At 43.3% G+C, this 19,844-nt stretch overlaps 1 protein-coding gene across 3 annotated transcripts in view; it reads left to right on the top strand.

Annotated features, from left to right (window-relative positions):
- Positions 1–8,068: 8,068 nt before the first annotated feature.
- The window catches only part of RABGAP1L (RAB GTPase activating protein 1 like), a 143,292-nt gene continuing 131,516 nt past the window's right edge, over positions 8,069–19,844 (top strand). For all 3 annotated transcript variants that reach the window (XM_079981223.1, XM_079981225.1, XM_079981224.1), the window contains exons 1-7: positions 8,069–8,186; positions 11,274–11,427; positions 11,915–12,092; positions 12,824–13,034; positions 15,209–15,383; positions 15,848–16,008; positions 16,514–16,624. In XM_079981223.1, the coding sequence (XP_079837349.1) occupies positions 11,293–11,427; positions 11,915–12,092; positions 12,824–13,034; positions 15,209–15,383; positions 15,848–16,008; positions 16,514–16,624 (971 nt within the window). In that variant the 5' untranslated portion in view covers positions 8,069–8,186; positions 11,274–11,292. The remainder of the gene's footprint in view (positions 8,187–11,273; positions 11,428–11,914; positions 12,093–12,823; positions 13,035–15,208; positions 15,384–15,847; positions 16,009–16,513; positions 16,625–19,844) is intronic.

Below are 19,844 nucleotides of genomic sequence, written 5' to 3'. Positions count from 1 at the left end.
GGCTGTTTGCTAGAACCAATCACAAAAGATACACCCATTTCCTCTTGTCCTTTTATGGGAAACAAAAAGATATATATTCTTCTATCTATAAATGACAAATAAGTAGTAATATATCTTACATGTGTCTCAACAAGGAACCTTAATTACCAGCTCACCTCGCCCTATTGCCCTCCAAAACAAATGGTTTAATCTTAAATTTTTATCTTAAACAGATGTCAAGGATCTTGAATTGCCCTCCAAAACAAATGGTTTAATCTTAAATTTTTATCTTAAACAGATGTCAAGGATCTTGAATTCACATCATGCTCTAATGATGTTTCCTGCTTGACAGGGGGCCTGGGCTGGTGGCTGATGGCCCCTGTGATCTCTTCCAACTATATGAAATAAGAATCTAGCATAAGGATTTAACATTTCTTAGCTTCTAATTCCTTTGCATAATTACATTTAAGCCAATATATTTAATACATAACATAGATAGCTTTTTAGAAGAATAAACCTTTTCAAAGTAAGGAACAGTTTCCAGCCTCAAAATAAGATAGAAAGAAAACCTATCTTCTCCAGCCAAGCCAGTTGCCTTTTTCACTGCTCTTGACCTTTCAACCTTAGGAAAATATGGCTCAAGTTTAATGGGAGGCACATGGTTTTATTTTACTATTTACCCACTCTTAATTATGTTTTTCTCTGCTTTTTTATCTTCTGTAATATGTAGGGTCAGTGTAACCTTGGCTGTCAGCCTGTAATTCCCTTTGACTTTGAGAATTGTTTTCTGCAAAAGCCTTTGACTGTGTCGACCATGGCAAACTATGGCAAGTTCTTAAAGAAATGGGAGTGCCTGATCACCTCATCTGTCTCCTGAGAAATCTCTATGTGGGACAAGAAGCTACAGTTAGAACTGGATATGGAACAACTGACTGGTTCAAAATTGGGAAAGGAGTACGACAAGGCTGCATTTTGTCTCCCTGCTTATTTAACTTATATGCAGAATTCATCATGCGAAAGGCTGGGCTGGATGAATCCCTAGCCGGAATTAAGATTGCCGGAAGAAATATCAACAACCTTAGATATGCAGATGACACAACCTTGATGGCAGAAAGTGAGGAGGAATTAAAGAACCTTTTATTGAGGGTGAAAGAGGAGAGTGCAAAATATGGTCTGAAGCTCAACATCAAAAAAACGAAGATCATGGCTACTGGTCCCATCACCTCCTGGCAAATAGAAGGGGAAGAAATGGAGGCAGTGAGAGATTTTACTTTCTTGGGCTCCATGATCACTGCAGATGGTGACAGCAGCCACGAAATTAAAAGACGCCTGCTTCTTGGGAGAAGGGCAATGACAGGCCTAGACAGCATCTTGAGAAGTAGAGACATCACCTTGCCAACAAAGGTCCGTATAGTTAAAGCTATGGTTTTCCCAGTAGTGATGTATGGAAGTGAGAGCTGGACCATAAAGAAGGCTGATCGCCGAAGAATTGATGCTTTTGAATTATGGTGCTGGAGGAGACTCTTGAGAGTCCCATGGACTGCAAGAAGATCAAACCTCTCCATTCTGAAGGAAATCAGCCCTGAGTGCTCACTGGAAGGACAGATTGTGAAGCTGAGGCTCCAGTACTTTGGCCACCTCATGAGAAGAGAAGACTCCCTGGAGAAGACCCTGATGTTGGGAAAGATGGAGGGCACAAGGAGAAGGGGGCGACAGAGGACGAGATGGTTGGATAGTGTTTTTGAGGTTACCAGCATGAGTCTGACCAAGCTGCGGGGGGCAGTGGAGGACAGGAGTGCCTGGCGTTCTCTGGTCCATGGGGTCACGAAGAGTCGGACACGACTAAACGACTAAACAACAACATAAATCAGGGGGGCCCCTTGTCCAGGAGAATAAACATTTTGCCAAAGTTCTTAGGCAGCTGCTCTTCTGCCTGGCATGAACATTTGAAAATCTTTAAGCTCATTTTAAAATACAGGCCCTGATCAAGCCTCAATAAAATGCAGGCTATGATTAGATGCCTCATCACCAGTAAAACATCCTCTGCTCTTCTCAATGTGCTTTTGGGGTGCAGGGCGTTATTGTTCTGTTATTGCTCATGTTATAGATCATGTATTTTGTTTTAGTCTTCTGTTTTTATGCTGTGAACCGCCCTGAGATCTATGGATGAAGGGTGGTTATACAAATGAAATAAATAATAGGAAAGCTGGTTTGGCTTAAATAAAAAGGGCGCAGCACAAACACCTGCACTTCACACATTACAAAAGTTATCCAACCGGGGCTTTTTCTTAAAAATATATATATATATAATTCCGGGGGGGGGGGGCGACGACTGGCCACTCTGAGATCCAGAGGCCACATTTTGGTGGCTCAGCTTAACTGGCCGCGCTGACGGGACGCTGGGCTTCGGCCCGCGAAAGGCTCCGAGGGCCGGAGCCCCTCATTCGCAGCGCGGGCGGGGCCCGGGGAGGGAGAGCCCATCGAGGGAGAACAGGGGGGCGGACGAGTCGGCCCTGCCTGGACCCCACCCCCCCCCCGTTCGGGGCACGTCGGTCGCGCCCTTTTGGCGGGCGGGGCGGGGCTGGTGCCTGGGCGCGCGCCTGCGCACTTGTCCCGCCTCGCCGCCGCTCCATCTCCTCCCTCCTCCCGCCTTGCAAAACAGAACCGCCAACGTCATCGGCGCCGCCGCCGCCGCCCCTTCGGCGGAGAGGGAAGCGGCCCGAGGGGGGAGGCGGGGGCTCCGCTGCTGCTGCTGCTGCCACTGCCGCTGCTGCTGCCACCATCGCCAACCGCCACCCTGAGGGAGCCGGAGGCCGCCGCCGGTAAGCCGCGGGCCGGGGCCGGGGCTGCTCCTCCTCCTGTCCCTCAGGGCCGCCGCGTGTGGCGCCCGGGAGTTGACTTCGGAGTTGTTTGGGCTCTTTCGCGGGGGGGGGGGGGGGTCCCCCTTGCTCCCCTCCGAGGCTCGCCCACCCCCGCCGGGAAAGCGGCTCGGCGGAAGGCAGGGCTGCCGCTGCCGCAAAAGCCTCTCTGGGACGGGGGGAGGAGGAGGAGCAGCAACAAGAACAAACTTCCGACTGGGGCAGTGGCGTAGCCTGGGGGGCGCAGGGGGGGGGGCTTAGGGTCAGGGGGCGCAAATTACTTGCCTTGCCCCGGGTGCTGACTGGTCATTGGGGTGAATTTCGGGGCTCTCCTTCCCTCCCCCAAAAGAAACCTCTCGCGGTTTTGCAGCCGCTGCCAGGGATGATGCCACGGAAAAGAGCCCCGCCGGCTTGGGGGACTCCCGGGTCTGCCCAGTGGCCTAGCGTGGGTTGTCAGCACCCGGGGCAAGGCAAGTAATTTGCGCCCCCTAACCCGTGGATTTGCGCCCCCTAACCCTAACCCCCAGCTGTTGCGCCCGGTGCGGCCGGCCCCCCCTGCACCCCCCCGCCACGCTACGCCACTGGGTCTGCCTCCATCCCGACTGGGGCGAAGGGCGGGCTAGAAATGCAAGAACTAGAGGCAGCGCGGAGACCTGGCCTCGGGTGCCTTCTTGGACGGGGGCCGGGGAGCCTGCGGTGCCTCGGCTTTGCAGCAGCAGCAGCAGCCCTTGGATGCGCCCGCTTCCCGAAAGCGGCGAGACTTTGCGGCGAGGGGCGATGCTGTGGAGAGAAAGTTGCTGGCTGCTCCGGATGAGCTCGGAGGGGCTGCTCTGCGCGGTGGGGGGAGGAGGAGGAGGAGGTTCTCGCTCTCGATCAGCATTTTCCTTTCCTTTTAGAAAGCTGCGGATGTTTGGTATGAAAGTTCTTGTTAGATAAGGATCGATGGTAGATGAATTTTCACCCTGGCAGAGGCGAAGCATAATGGCTTGCTGTTTAATGGAAAGCTCTCCTAACAAACATCTGGATACATCTCACCGAATTAGCGCTGTGGAAAACTTCAGGTCCAAAGATGAATTGGGAGAGCAAATACGCAGAGCTTGTCAAGTTTTCTGTTCGCTTCTCTCTGGCACTGAAACTGATGAAGACTGCAAAGTGTTTGTCACACTTCAGCTTTCGAAGGGGCTTTACTGGCCAGTGTTTCATAAACTGGCTGCTTTCAGGGGAAGCTAGAAGGGCTTGTGAATTACAGTACAACTAAATTGGGTGGAGAATCAGAAGAAAATCGTCCTTAGAATTTAGTTTTTGTTTATTCGCATCCAAAAGGAATTTTGTGCAGAGAATTTAATTTATTGACAAGCTGTGGAATTCTTTCATGAAGTGAAGCTAAATTCTGTGGTATTTTTAAGGTGCATTTTCCAGGCCTCTTGACAAAGTTTCTTACTGTCACATACCTTATGAAAGGTATGAGAGCCTGAAAAAAGTATTTGATTTTGCGGGAACATTTTGTTTATTCTTAGTAGCTTCAGTAGGCTCCTGAAATTATTAAGCCTGGAATTCTATTAGGGAGAAGTTATGTTGAAATTGGGAGAGGCAAACCTGATTAGCTTTTATGGGAATGTGTGGGAAATGCTTCAAGATAACATTTGGAAGTGTGACAAACAAGTCTTGTAACAAAGTTGACGCATGTGGTGGCTCCTTGCTTCAACAACCTCTCACGGGCAATTAATTTTTATTGCTTTTCAAAAAAATTAACACATTAACATCAAATTAATTCAAATTAAATACAAATTTAAAAGTTGACTTCCCATCCTGCATCCATGATGTTTTGCTCCCCTCCCTTACTCACTGCTCAATGTAACATGCATTTCCTAATTCCATTTCAGTACTTAAAATATTTTAACATTTATCATTAATTGGTTCCCCTTCTTCATTTCCCATCGATTGTACATATTTTAATTCCTGCATAGACTCGTATTTAACTATATTTCCAAAATGTCAAGTAGAGTTACTTTTCATTGTGAGCCCACAAAATCAACAACCTCTCCTGGGGTGCACTGAGTCCTCATATTGTTGACTTTTCATTGGCAGCAGAAGACACACCTCTTTTCTCAGGCTTTTGGAAAGGGTTGGTGTTTTGAACCACTCAGATATGTTTTATACTGTAGCATTAATACGGTGTTTGTGATGTTGTGTAACTCTGCCCTGGGACCAGATGGTTACAGGTTGAGTACAAAGGGTTGCATATATAAGTAATATATTAATATATCTCGGCAGAAAAAAGGGCAAGCGGACAATAAAGGGATGGTACAAAGATTTTATGGAAAAACATTGTTAAAACCATTAAGACCAATGAAAATAAGCTCTTTAAATATATTATTAACAGGAGAAAGTAGAGAAAAGGTTTTTTTCCTCATAATTCTAGAACTCGTGGACATCCAATGAATCTGAATGTTGGAAGATTCAGGACAGATAAGAGAAAGTACTTCTTCATGCAGCTCATTGTTAAACTATGGAACTTACTCCCACAGGAGGCAGTGATGGCCGCCAACTTAGATGCTATTAAAAAACAATTTGACAAATTCATGGAGGATAAGGGCTATCAACAGCTACTGAGCATAATGGCTATGTTCTGCCTTCTTGGCAGGAGGCAGTACTGCTTCTGAATACCAGTTGTTGGAAGCCATAGGAAGGGAGAGGCTCTTGTACTCAGGATGCTGGGCTAGATGGACAATTAGCTTGATCTGGCAGGCTCTTCTTATGTTCCTTCAAACTATACTGAGAAAAGATTGCTAGATCAGCGGTAGAACACATGCTTTGAATGCAGAAGGTCCAAGTTTCAGGACCTGGCATTTCCAGCCAAAATGATCTTTGGTGGCAAGAGCCACTGTTAACCAGAATACATGATAGTGGACTGGATGAACTACTGGACCAGTGAATTGTAACATAGGTTCATATAATTTTCTGCCAAAAATCCAATGCTTCATCTGATACGTGTTGTGATTTGGGTCTTCCTGCATGTGTTACCTATTTATTTTTTATTTTGATTTGTTATGGCCAGTGGCTACTACAGTAAAGTTATTTGGATTGGGCATGAATAAATAAGCTGAATCTAACTTGGCATACAAAATTAATTGCATGTGCAAATGTGTATAAAAATTAAAATCTGCAGCAAGCTTTTTTGTTTGTTTGTTTTTTTTTTGACTATCGGTCTCGTGCCGGTATTTAGCCTTAGATGGAGTTTACCACCCGCTTTGGGCTGCATTCCCAAGCAACCCGACTCCGAGAAGACCCGGTCCCGGTGCGCCGGGGGCCTCTACCGCCTCACACCGTCCACGGGCTGTGCCTCGATCAGAAGGACTTGGGGCCCTCCATTGGAGCGACGCCGGGGAGTGGGTCTTGTGTACGCCACATTTCCCGCACCCCACCGCGGGGCGGGGATTCGGCGCTGGGCTATCTGCAGCAAGCTTTGTAATTCATAATACTCAGGAATTGGTTTTATGGAATCATAGAGCTGGAAGGGACCCCAAGGATCATCTAGTCCAACCCCCTGCAATGTAGGAATATGCAGCTGTCCTGTAGGGGGATCAAATGGTTATTAGTGAAGAATGTGATACTGTAACTAATATAAGGTAAAGAATGACCCCTGGACAGTTAAGTCCAGCCAAAGGCAACTGTGGGGTTGCGGCGCTCATCTCGGTTTCAGGCCAAGGGAGCTGGCGTTTGTCCACAGACAGCTTTCCGGGTCATGTGGCCAGCAGAACTAAACCGCTTCTGGCACAGTGGAACACTGTCGGAAACCAGAGTGCACAGAAATGCTGTTTAGCTTCCTGCTGCAACAGTACCTGTTTATCTACTTGCACTGGTGTGCTTTTGAACTGCTAGGGCAGCAGTTCTAATATAGTGTGACATCAGTATGCGCTGTGATAGTGCCATGTTATTGGTGTGTTGTTTTCTTTCTCATCTTTAGCAGCAGTTTCTCTGATTAACCCCTTTTTTAAAAAAATAAGAAGTTTTATTGATTTTCAGTGTATAAACACAATTACAAAGGGTCCTCACATTCCAACTTACCATCCCCTCCCCCACTCCGGCCTGAACAACCTTTTTGATGTAATAGTGATTCCTTCACTCTCTGTTTTCCTCATGCTTCTTGAGTGCTGTTAAAAGATTTGCATGAATCCTCTTGTCTGAATGTTCCACTTCTTAACTAGTATCTAACTCTTTAGTGTGTTTCATGATAGTTGCCCGTCCCCTTCTCAAAGTAGAACTCACAGGTGCAGATTAGTTTCAGTGGGTAGAATGAAAGAAGTACTAATTTGATATTTTTTTGGGGGGGCGGCGGAGGAGAATGTTCTTTGTCAGGAGACATGCTATGCACCTGACCTTCGTATTGGGAACAAACATTTCCTAGTTGATGAGATTATTAGCATGGCAGAAGTTTAAAAAGCTTTATAAAAAAAGAGCCCTAAGAAGTATCCCATGTAAAATTTGACATTGAGACAAAATTTGATTTTACCATTATAATTGTCTCTAAATGTTCACATTTACATGCATTTGAAAAGGTAAATTAAATAGATATGACTATCTTTCCAATGTTCATTTCCATTGTTTCTTCTTGTAGGAGTATGATATCATTTCTGCACCATATATTAAAATTCAGTACCCCAAAACATACCTGCCTAAACTGATTACATATAGCATAATGCTCCAGGGATTTATATGATCTATGATGATTACTTAAACTTAATTTTTGTCGGCCTCAACAATACAAATTCTGTGTCAAGTAGAACCCAAGTTGTATTTTGCAGAATAAATATGCAGTCTGGCACACTCATTCAACTCCAACCTTTTCTGAGGAAGAAGCTGACAGGGGCTTGCTGGTTGAAGTGGGTAGGATGCTGGCATTAACCAAAAATTGTATGCTGGTGCCCCTGCCATAGGCAAGGAAGAAAAATCGCAAGAGTTTACACTGGTGCACTAATGGCTTGTAGAGTTGTTTTTCAGCTTGTGCAAGAGTTCTCCATCTCAGCCTTCAAGATGGGTATCTGAACCAGCCCTCTGTAAAACATCTGCATGCTCTGATTGGATTCCATATTGTGTATATAGTACTACTGTCTGTAATCACATCTGTTTGGCTGAGTGTTGATTGCTTCAGCCTGATGATGGTGGTAAGTTGTGTGGCTGCCTGCCTGTATATCTGACCTTTGTCTATCTTCTTTTATTTGGCCCCAAAGGTGATTAACAGGTCCTGCCTGCCTTGAAAGAGATGACTGAAAGACCACTCTTTATGAAAGCTTCTTTGACCGGTTAATATCAAACCTTATGTTGTTAAGTTCTGGCAACAGTAAATGGGCAAGTGCTGCAATACAAAAAGAATAATATAGTGAAGCTTATATGCCCCTGGGGGCTGAATGTGGCTGTCTGGCCTTTAAGATCCTCCTCAGACCACACGCCTCCCTAACTCTGCTGCAGGCATGCCTTAAGTCCTTTTGTTGACTGGAATATATCCTTGAACTGTGATAATTCCTCTTGTTTGGTTGGATGGAGAAATGTGTGGAGAAAACTTTTGTATGGCTGGAATGTAGGCTTCTGTAAGAGTCACATCCACCCACATTTTCTTAGGTCCTCCTCACATGCAACCGCCGGAAGCTTGCTGATGAGGGAATGAATCCCTTGGGCTGAAAAGGGTTCTCTGTCCTTGCTGTACCCAATTACTTGGGAGCAAGTCCCATTGCATTCATTTGGGCATACTTCTGAGTAGGCATGTATAAGTTTGCATTGTACAGTATGTGTTTATAAAACAATGGTTTCCCTCAATAGCACAACCACACATACACATAGACCACACATAGAAGGCAGTCCTCTTAAAGTGGAAATAGGATTTCAGTCTAAGAAGCAATTGTTTCAGGGCTACAGTCCTTGTCTTCCATTGCTGATTCTATATCTGCCCCTTAATGTTTCATATAGCTAGTTTTCAAGTTGTAAAATGATTTGATAATACTTGAAATTCGTTTCTTAGGTTGCAGTGTTGCATTGTAATTGAGGTTTTTGAAAGACAGAAGTGATCATGAGACTACTGTAGTTTCGCAGTTGTGGAACTCCCCCCCCCCCCCCCCGCCAAACAATTCAGGAAGCGTTGGCACATTAGCATTTAGGTACCAGTTAAAACTTTTGTTTTTTTCTCCAGGCATTTAGTGGTGTTGGAGTTAATAAATTGTCTGATAGATTATGAGCAATATTTTATTCCTATTCCTTTTACTCAGGGGTGGCTAACTTCTGGCTCTCTAGATGTTCTAGACAGGCACCGCTCAGCACCAGTCAGTGTGGCCAAAAGCCAAGGATGATGGTAATTGTAATCCAGTAACATCTGGAGAACCAAAGATTAGCCATTTCTGCTTTTAACACTTAGTTTTATAAATTCTCTTAGTGAGCTTATGATTGAAAGATAGGATAAAACATTTTAAATTACATGAATTAATAAATATATAATATTTCATGTCAAATTGCTGCCACCACAGTAAAAAAATATACAGCTAAATGAAATAACCAAGTAACTAAGAATTTTGCTGCCCGTTAATGATACTCAAAATTTTCTGTCTGATAATATAGCCTTTCCTTTCCTCTTGGCTGATTTTGTTACCCTTGAACTACTTGTTCCATTTATTTCCCTCTGTGCTTCTAAATTTAGATTTGTGAGGTCCTGGGAAAGTCACCTGTCTTTTCCTTATTTTGTTCTGTATACAATTGTACTTTGGAAGTCAAACAGAATCCATTCCGGAAGTCCGTTTGACTTCCAAAACGTTTGAAAACCAAAGCATGGCTTCTGATTGGCTGCAGGAAGCTCCTGCAGCCAATCGGAAGCCCCATTGAACGTTTAGCTTCCAAAAATAGTTCACAAACTGGAACAGTCACTTCCGGGTTTGTGGCATTTGGGAGCCAAAACGTTTTAGAACTAAGCTGTTTGAAAACCAAGGTACTACTGGTATATCTATATAAGTCCCATTGAGTTGAATGGGGCTTTCCTCCAGGTAAATTAGTGTAGGACTGAAGTCTTGAGTTCCATTTTGCCATTAACCGACAAGGCAAAGAAGATCTAAAAATAGGCTTGATGAAAGTTTGGAAGTTGTGGGATTGCTTATAGAAATAATGAAAGAGCATATAATTTTTATTCCTTTTCTTTCTGAACTGTGTTTTTAAAAGACCCCTTGCACTGAAATAACTAGTTCAGTCTTCCAGAGAGAAATCCAAAATATGCATTTTATTGAAAAGCCAATTCTCTGTTCTCTCCTGTGAATGAAGGTTGCAGTGAAGTGGTTTGGCTAGCTAAATAAATACTGTAAAGTGCAGCCAAAGCTGCTTTTGTGGCATGAAGTCATTACATGGGGTGGATGTCACCTTGGCAACAGATAAATATACATGGATTATAATTCCAGTAGGAAAGAAACTGTCATATCTTTGAACATCATATAATTTAGAATGACTGAGGGTGACGGTGGGGGCAGGTAACCAAACATTGGTAAAATACTGTTAAATTGCTGCAAGTTTCTTATTTCTGTTATCAGTAAGAAGTGTTTTACAATTTTACAGCATAAAATCACAATCCCTTCAGAATAAGAAAGATTAAAATAATGTCATAGTTAAAATGACATGATATATAATCCTAACAATACAGCAACTGTACTCTCAATTTCATATACTGGGCTGCATTCCTTGCCGTCAGTTCGCTAGTGGGGCTACTTCCATTTGTACATGATCTTCCTCTCCTCCTGCTGTGTGCCCTCAAAATCTGCTCTGGGGGATTGGGGGACCCCCTGAACCTGTTCGGTGGGGCATGCAAAGGGCTGCAAGGGGGAGGAGAGGCAGGTGAAGTCCTGTTGCGCGAGTGGAACTTCACCTGTTGGATATGATACATCTCTTCCTAATTTAAGAGATGGTATTCTGTCCATCAGAAATCCAAATAGATCAGAAAATGCATTTAATTATATAATTAATTATATAATTAAAAATTATATAATGAAGTGACAACATTATAATTATATTATGTGGTAAATGAACAAACTATATATTTCTTCTTATCACATTAACTTTGGTTAATAATAATAATAATAATAATAATAATAATAATAATAATTTATTTATACCCTGCCCATCTGGCTGAGTTTCCCCAGCCACTCTGGGCAGCTTCCAATCGAGTATTAAAAACAATGGTTGCTTACTGTTTGGTTTTCATGCACTATATTAAGCTCTAGATATGTAATATCTTGGGGGAGAGGATTTGTTCGATACCTATCTGGAACTATGCATGGTATTTGTGGATTTTTGGAAACTGTTCAATGGTTTGTGAGTTTACAATAAGGATTTTTTTTATTTTGTAGTACTGATAACTTGATTTAATATAGTAGATGATAGTGTTATTTTTGTATTTTATTCTGGCGGCAGAAAGGGTCATCATTCTGAAATGGACATTGGATCCTCATTTGACAAAGTCAGTCTTTCTTCTGAAACTGTTTTGGTTGTAAATCAGGAAGAATATGTCTTCGTTAAAAAGCATCCTGAAGATTTGTGTGCAAAAGATGAGAAATTTCAGCTGACGGTAAAATTTCCTTGATTTTTATTTAAAAACAACTTTTGGCAGTTTTAACATTTTAATGATGACCCATAAGTAGCATTCTATTCTAAAAATGGACCTAAATTAATTGTGAAATGATGCCTATTGTACAGTTAAGTGTGAAGAAGGAATTGTGCTGCTTTTTGTAGCTCATTCTGCCTTGCCAGTTTGTGTGGCATGTATACTTCAAGGTCATTGTCTTCTTAAGAAATAAGCTGTTAGAAGGCTATTTAACTTTATATTTGCAACTTGATATGATTCTGTATTGTCTAATTACCGGTATGTGGGTAAAGATTAGACATGAAGTGAGAATATGAATACATGGTTAAACCATCTTAAATGAAATTTCTTTTTCCAGATATTGAAAATTCAGAAATATCCTATCTCTGTGAATGGAACTGTGAAGAATTTAATTTAATTTTGTGAAATCTTACAGATTCAAAAATCTCTCTGTGTGTTCTTCCTTCTACAGATGCTTCCAAACAAAGATGAACAAATGGAGAAAGCCGTGGAAGAGATACTAAGAGATTCTGATAAAGGCCAGAAGCTTGATACTACTGACTGTGTAGACTTGAGTGGTGATTGCAGGCAGTCACTTGGATATGTCAGCCAGTCTCCTATGCATTTTCTACTTGATTCTCCCACCACAAGTACTGGATTTAATATTTAGTATATATTTAAGGGGAAATGTGGGGGAGGTGAAACAAAAACTGGTTGGTGGTTAGGAAGTCTGTTTTCTCTTGCAGAAGAATGAAACTCTCATTACTATTTGTTTTGTTAAGCAAACTTTGTTTGTTTTTCCTTGCCATTATTTTTGAACATGCCCTGGATTGCTCCAGTGTAAGTTTTATGTGGACTGACTTGGAAAACTGTATAGCAATTCCCTTTTAAAACAGATAATAACAAGAATCCTTTAGCAAACTGCAAAAATGTGGTGAGCAAATATTTGTTTTAACTGTAGCCATTGAAAACAAATCCAAATTGAAAGATAATTTTTGGGAAATATTCCAATTTGGTCTTTGAGCTTCTAAAGAAAAGCTAGGTACTTGCGGAATAGCCATCAGCTACTCTTCTTTGTCATTTTTAAAATGGTGTGTGGGGTCACACTTGGTGGATCTTAGAGTTGCAAGTGACAAATTAGGAATACCTAAAAAATAAACTCAAAATGGTGGTGTCAACTCAACACTGTTGAAGTCTGCTTTAGGGTAAAAACCAGCACTTTTGTACATGGCAGCTTTGGAGCAGCCATGACCATGGCCAGCTGCAACCTTTAAATAGACTACAAGGACAGCTTGAGTACACTGCTGCAGTTAGATGTTGAATGACTGTTGCGAAGAAAGGAGAACATTGTTGGTAATGATTGAATTCTATTCACTTTCAGAAGCGTCGTCAGATACAGCATATTCCCCTACTGTACCCTCAGAAGAGGAGAGTGTATTGTTCAACAAACTGACATATCTTGGATGTATGAAGGTTTCTGCTCCTCGCAGTGAATCGGAGGCACTGTGTGCCATGGGAACTCTGAAGAGCTCAAGTAATTCACCTTTCCCCGTAACTCTATATGTTCCAAATATCCCAGATGGTTCTGTTAGGTGAGTTACTCTTCCTTTTTAAATTCATAATACCGTATTTTCCGCTCTATAAGACACACCCAACCATAAGTTTTAGAGGAGGAGACCAAGAAAAAAAATATTCTCTCCCTCTCTGCTCAGCGCCTCTCCAGCAAAGTGGGAGGAGAAACGGAAGGGGCTTCGTTTCTCCTGCTGCTTCACTGAAGGGGCGCTGCGCAGAGAGGGAAAGATGCGCAGCGCCTCTCCAGAGAAGCGAAGCCAGGAGAGCAAGAGCGATCGGTGCACACCGATCCCTCTTGCTCTCCTGGCTTCAGCGAAAGCTGCGCAGCCTGCATTCGCTCCATAAGACACGCACACGTTTCCCCTTACTTTTTAGGAGGGGAAAAGTGTGTCTTATAGAGCGAAAAATACGGTATATATTCATACTTTTGTGCATACAGACAAAATACGTATATGCTTAGTTTACTCTTCCTCCATTAGTTATTATGGGTATTTCTTGTGTGGGGACACTACAGTGGTGCCCCGCAAGACGAATGCCTCGCAAGACGGAAAACTCGCTAGACGAAAGGGTTTTCCGTTTTGGAGGTGCTTCACAAAACGAATTTCCTATGGGCTTGCTTTACAAGACGAAAATGTCTTGCGAGTTCCTGCGGGTTTTTTTTCCCTTCCCCCCCTTTTTCTAAGCCGCTAAGCCACTTATCAGCTGATCCGCTAAGCCGATAAGCCGCTAAAAGCCGCTAAAACGCTAATAGCGCTAATCCGCTAAGCCGTCAATGGGCTTGCTTCGCAAGACAAAAAAACCGCTAGACGAATAGACTCGTGGAACGGATTAATTTCGTCTTGCGAGGCACCACTGTAAATGCCAAAATGGGCCTAGGAAGAGAGCAGGAGTGGATTCCTGCATACAAGGTGCACAGGCACCTTTTTGTGACTTTTTTGAATGCCATCATGGCATTCCCATCCTCAAAACATCCCACATACTGTTGGGGGCTAAATAAATGTTGTCACAGAGAGGGAGTGTTGATGCTAGTGCTTTTTGTGTGTGTGTGTGAGGGTATTGTTATTGTTATTATGCTATGTTTTATATTGTAAACCTGTGAACTTCAGATGAGGGGCGGTATAGAAATTAAAAAAATAAATAAAATAAACCAAATAAGTGGTTTTCTAGCCTGGGAACTGCAGAGGAAAGTCATTCAGCTTGGAGCAGCGTATCTCTTTTGAGCGCAAATGGTTTCTTCTGTGCAGAGGGGCTGCACTAGTTGTTCTCAAAGCTAGTTTGAGGTGCCGCAATCCAAGCAAGGTGCTGTGTAGCAATGGCATGCATAATGCTGTGTAACCCCCCCCCCTCCTGACACCAGAATTGCTGCTGCTTAGCCTACCTGAGATGGTGGCAATGTTGGGGGGCATGCGGGTGAACCAGTGGGACTACCACCACCAATCCAGTGCTTGTTCTGGTGCACTTGCACAGCTCCAACAAGTAGCAACACAAGTGGCAGGAGAGTTACTCTGCCCCATGACTTGCACCGCTGTTGCTTCTCTGCATGCAGAACCAGACGTCCACACACATTACTTGGTGGATCAAGAGCAGCAGCTGTAAAGTGGCATGCAGACATGGAAAATGTTGTGGAGAACACCCACACTTGTTTGCGCATTTAAGGTATACCCCAAGCTCCTTTATTCAACAAATGATGTGTGAAGAAGACTGGTTTTGAATGTGGCTCTCCTTAGTTTGGTTGGGGGAAGCGTGGTGTGGGAGAGGCAGTATAAAGTGAGAAAGTGTTTCTCCCTTCGTGCTTCCTCCCTGCCACCCCGTGTCAGGTTCTTTTATTCCTTTGTGGAACTCCACAAGACAGGATACAAACGGTGAAACTTTTTAATGAGTTCACATTTGTACATATTGCAAACACTAACGTTTTGCCTGTTGATGCACGCAGGATTTCCAGTGAAATAAATGAGAATAGTAATACTGTAGATTGTTTTAATCTATTAAATTTTTTGCTTAAGGTGTTAATATTGATGATTTTAGTTGGAATAGAATGACCTAGGTTTCTTAATGTGTTGTGAACTTTTTCAGTGTTAATCAGGATATTTTAGATTAAAAGGTTTTTATTTAGATTTCGAAAGTGGCAAGTAAAGTTCTCTCTTTGGGACTTGCTGAGTGACAAAAGCCTTTCAATTTCCTCCTTCTTATTTAGAATAATAGATCAGTCCACTGGTACAGAAATTGCTTCTTTCCCAATCTACAAAGTCTTATTTTGCGTCCGTGGGAAAAGTGGAACTTCAGAAAGTGATTGTTTTGCATTTACTGAGAGCTTCTGTGGCAGTGATGAGTTCCAGATTCATGTCTTCTCTTGTGAAATTAAAGAGGCAGTGAGTAGAAAGTATTGTTTTTAATGAGCCCGTTACAAACTTTTTGAAGAGTGTACCTAACCTTTCCAGTTAATATTATTGTATGCTGTTTCCACTTCAAATACAAAATTTCATATTATACTAGAACAGCATTGTCAGTCTGATGTGAAGAACCCATTATAAACTCTGTAGGCTACAGTTATATGGAAATGGCATGGTTTGAGGTGCATGGGGTTTACTTTTTATTTGCATTTTTCATATAAAATGATGTTTTAATAGATTGATGACTTAAGTGTATATGGCCTAAGGCTTGATCCCAACTTTTTGTTTCACAATTGTCCTGTTCAGTAGTGTGAGATAACCACTTGGGCTAATGTGTTCCAGTTTCATGCTTAGCTTTTTGTATCACAAATTATTGGCTTAATCACGGTCTCCCCCACTTCTCTTCTGTCCTCCTCCTCCCTCCTCTTTTGGTGCAATTTTAGGTCAGCCGAATTTTGTATAGTTTTTCAACAGCATTCAAACGTTCCTCCAAACAAGCATCAGATCACATAAAGGACACTATCGTTCCAACTCCCGACAGTGATACATTCACTTTTAGTGTTTCTTTAGAGGTCAAAGAAGATGATGGTAAAGGAAACTTCAGGTAAATGGAAGATGTTTTTAAAAACCCAGAAAAAGATCAGCTGTTTCATCTGTATAGTTAAATTTCTTTTGCAAAGTTTGCTAAATTTGCTGGGTGCCCATCTCTAAGGAGCTCAGAACAGCATACATAATGCTGCTTGTTAGGGGGGCCAGTATGACGGGACAGGGGGAGGAATAGATTGTCTTTCCTGGTACCTGTTAGTCCAGTGGGTCTGATCTAGGCTAAAAGCCTGTAACAATGTGGAAACAACATTGGCCCCAGCAAATTGCACATCAGAAGCTGTGCAAGAACAAAAGAAGCAATATTCTGAACAGTGAACTTCACCTTGTATAAAATATAATATAATGGAGTATATTTTGGGGGGTTTTCTTAGAAGTTACTCAGTTTTTCCTGAAGCAAATGGTCTTGAATTTACAGCAGACATTTTGTCAGAGTTTGCTATTTTATAGTCTGTGATTGTTAAATGAATGCTAATGAAATGTTATTCTTATGAATTTTTCTGTAGCCCAGTACCAAAGGACAGAGAGAAATTTTATTTCAAACTGAAACAGGGAGTTGAGAAGAAAGTTGTGATCACTGTACAACAGATTTCCAACAAAGAACTAGCAATTGAAAGGTAATGCTAGAAACTATCAGTGTTGAAATGCTCTTTAATTATATTTTCAATGGCCTTGCAAGGTGGTATTGGCCTAGCCAAACCAAAAAACGATAGTGAATATGTTCTGCTTCAATCCTTCATAATCTAAATTGCTTATCAATTTGTTTCTAGTCCCAATTTAAAGTACTGGTCTTCAGTAGTTTAAATTGGGACTGGAAACAAATTGCTTTGGGAACAGATTATTTGAAGGACCTCCTAGACCTGTATAAACCTGCCTGCTGATCAACCACATCTTGTCTGCCACCAGGGAAGGTGAGAATGGTGGATACCTGGGACAGGGCCTTTTTAGTGTGTCCCTTTCACCAACATCTGCATCACACATCCTCTCTCATTGTTTTTAAATGGATCCTGAAGGCTCATTGTTTGCTAGCTTTTCCCTGAATTTATTTAATTTATTTAGTCTCTTTATTAAACTGTCCACAGTTCTTGAGGCAGTTTACAAAAAAGAAAATTCAAATACACAATCAAGCAACATAAATATACAGTACTGATATCCATAGTAACCATATTTGTGTAGCTAATTGCCAGGCAGCATGATCAACAATCAACTTAAAGCACCTTATTCACACAACCACTCATACAGTGCCAATCTTACCGTTCAGAAGGGTTTTCTAACCATTGTGGGGCTATAGAAACAGAGAAGTTGGCTTCCACCACTAGAGCTGGGGGATATATTGGTAAGTTGTCTGAAACTGGTATGGCATTCAGGCAGGGGCATAACATGTGCCCCTGATGCCTGGGGTGCGTGTGCAGCGGGAGGCAGAGGGGGCCCAGCCCAGCAGCCCAGCCCTTGCCCCTGCTTCAAAGCGCACTCATGCTGCCCTGGCAGCCCCTATGTAACCCAAGAGCAGCACTGGTGTGCTCCGGGAAGCTCATTTGGAAATGTGGTTTCTTCCAGCACTACAAGGGCTTGGCGGGGTGTGCAGTGGCGGCATTGCCCCCTGACAGTCTGGCATGAGTGCGCCTTCAGCCTGGGCATTGTGAAAGTTCCCTGAAGCAGCGGCACGGGCAGTGTGAGTGCGCCTTTCATGCTGCCCCTGGCAGCTCTGTGTGGCTTTGTGAAGCTGGGATAGGACTGTCAGATCCCAACCCAGCTTTGCAGTGCAGTGCAGGGTTGACAGGGCAGCATGAGGAGCAAAATGTGTCCCCCAACCTGTGCCTGGGATGACCATCCGTCCCTGCCCTGATTTCAGACATTTTGAGCTGGCAATACTTCGTAGTGGTCAGGGAGCTGCAAAGTATTCCCAGCTCAAATTGCCTGCAGATGGCAAAAGCGCAGGTAGGCAGACAATTTTGCAATTTACCAGTTTCAGACAATTTACCAATATATTGCCCAGCTCAAGGGGGAAGGGTGTAGTCTTTCTCCCTGCTATGCACAGAACCAACCTAAATGCACCCCTGGGAGCAAAGTGAAAGATTTCTGGAGATGCCTTCATGGCTCTCACATTGTGTCTATTAGCTTCCTCCCTTAATTAGTAGCATAGTGTGTGTGTGGAGGCTGAGGGGGGCACAATCAGGTGCCCCCATGACAAGCTCCTTCATTGGAGCCTGGCTCTAGCGTGCGAGGGAGCTCCTACCCAGCCGTAGCTCCACTCCTAGGTCAGACGTGACTAGGGGATGGAAAGTCGGCAGCAGCTTCCCCATCCCTCTCCTCCACTGGACTGTGCTTGAAGGAGCGGCCACCTCTCTTGTGCCCAGCCAAAGCTCCACTCCTGGCTCAGGTCTGATCTAGGGGCAGAGTGGAGAGTCGGCAGCAGTGTTACTGTGGTGGTGCCTCTCTCTTTCACTGGGCTGCGTGTGCAAGGATGCTGCCAAGGCAGCATTCTCTCACTTGGGCACAGCAAGCTCCCTCCACGCCACGCCCCTTCAGTGGCGCGCCCCATGCACTTGCTCCAGGTGGTGGGAGCATATGCTCTGCCACTTCCCTTAATAATAAAACAAGACTTCTGAATACATTTTCTTAAGTTGCACTGAAAAAGAAACTACCCTAGGTGGCAACCTTCTCATAAGATTTTAAACAGATTGTTTCATATAGGAAACTTTTGCCCTGCAGTATGGTTTAAAAAAACACACCCATAGAGCTGCAACTGGTGTGTACTTGTTTCTATATGCTTTTTTGCTTTTTCCAGATTTTTAAAAACCAGAGCTGAACATAATAAGTTTTGGACAACTAAATATTAAGGGGAACATTGCGTACTAATAACTGTAATAATGTGCACCATTGAGTCACTAATCTATGAAACTGCCTCAACCCTGATGTTTAAGATTTTCTTCAGAGAGGTCTCATTGAAGGCCTGTCACCCCAAAGAGGGAAGTCATGGCTCCTGACAGTTTCATAGATAATGGTCAAGCAGTCTCATGGTCAAACACCTTCTGTTTCTTGATTCCTCTCATGTCAAGCAGTTTCTCAGGGACATATTACTAATTCTTGCCCCTCTGGTTTACAGGTTTGTGCCATGGTTTGCACCAAGTTCTCTCAAATACTTTCAGTCCCAAAGGAATTCCTGGGAGATAGACAGCTTCCCTGGTAGTTCCTAACGGAGCCATATTAAATGCTGGCTGCTGTGGCCATGTGCAGCAGTGTAGTTCCTGTTGCACCCTACCGTTCAGCTAGTTACGTAGCAGCGACGGAGGAAAGTGCGGGTGGGGAGCAGGCAGATGGGCATGATCCCTGCTCCAGCTTGAGGCTGGTGCAGCGAAATGGCTCTTCTTTCTTGGAATTGCCATGAAGATTTTTACAGGCCTTCCTTTGGTCAGAGGTTGGGAGTAACCCTTTGCTGCTGCCTGCTTTCTTGCCTGCCAAGCAGAATGCAGCCTCTTCAGTTTGACTCCCTGATTTTATTCAAGGCATCATTCTAACGCTACAATTCTATTACTCTATTACGATCTAGTTGAGATTCCTGTATTGCAGGGGGCTGGGCTAGATGACCCTCTGGGACCCTTCCAGCTCTACAATTCTACGATTATCCCCCAGTTTTTAAAGAGTATTAATTACCTCCTGGACAAAGCTGGTCATTTTCTTCTCTTGTTCCACCACACCTGACATGACGTTACAATCCATGAAGGACAAGGGATGAGCAAACACATGTTAGAGTTCACCTCTCAGAAAAACATATACAGTTGTACCTCTGCTTACGTATCCCTCTGGATACGTAAACTTCGGGTTGCGAACGCGGCA

This window comes from Podarcis cretensis (genome assembly GCF_951804945.1).
Source record: "Podarcis cretensis genome assembly, chromosome: 6".
NCBI lineage: Eukaryota > Metazoa > Chordata > Lepidosauria > Squamata > Lacertidae > Podarcis > Podarcis cretensis.
Note: the sequence above shows the minus strand (reverse complement) of the source record. Positions and strands in the feature narration are given on the sequence as shown.